The 478-nt window shown below is 32.8% G+C and overlaps 1 protein-coding gene across 1 annotated transcript in view; it reads right to left on the bottom strand.

Annotated features, from left to right (window-relative positions):
* LOC118338236 (ladderlectin-like) overlaps window positions 1–478 on the bottom strand; it is a gene marked incomplete at its 3' end in the record, with an annotated part of 2,228 nt that continues 1,750 nt past the window's right edge. The window contains 2 exon segments of the mRNA XM_035675510.1: window positions 1–161; window positions 318–426. Coding sequence (XP_035531403.1) covers window positions 94–161; window positions 318–426 — 177 coding nt within the window.

The following is a 478-nucleotide window of genomic DNA, read 5'->3' as shown; positions in this document are numbered from 1 at the left end:
AAAGTGAGATATAGAAGTTATATGTTACATGTGAGACTGATGGAAGCTAAACACACATCCACCAGTGTTTGTAACTCATGCCTCTGGGAAACATCAGGATTTTTTGCCACAGACAGATGGACGTTTACGCTTACACTGTACATCATCCCAGCACTTTTTCACTGTAAGTAGAAAAAAAAGAGATTTCTTCAATAATTTACAGCATTATTGTAACATTGATCACTTGTAAATATATGTTTCAATTCATTCCCCATTTTTCCTTAATCATTTATATTTTAACACAACTCATTTATCAGATTCTTAATTTAAAGATTTACCTGAATAATTAATTTGTAAACAGTGTTGGCTGTTTGTGTCATTAGGCTCTCCAGAACACCAGTTGTTGTAGGTGAAACGTGTACCATCACTCCAGAACCAAGATCTCTCCTAAAAGACAAAACAGAATATTTGGATAAATCACATATTTTAAATGAAATGA

The sequence above is a fragment of the Morone saxatilis genome, unplaced genomic scaffold (assembly GCF_004916995.1).
Source record: "Morone saxatilis isolate NCDOM2014 unplaced genomic scaffold, NCSU_SB_2.0 Contig4, whole genome shotgun sequence".
Classification (NCBI taxonomy): domain Eukaryota; kingdom Metazoa; phylum Chordata; class Actinopteri; family Moronidae; genus Morone; species Morone saxatilis.
The sequence above is the reverse complement of the archived record's forward strand: the minus strand, read 5'-3'. Positions and strand labels throughout refer to the sequence as shown.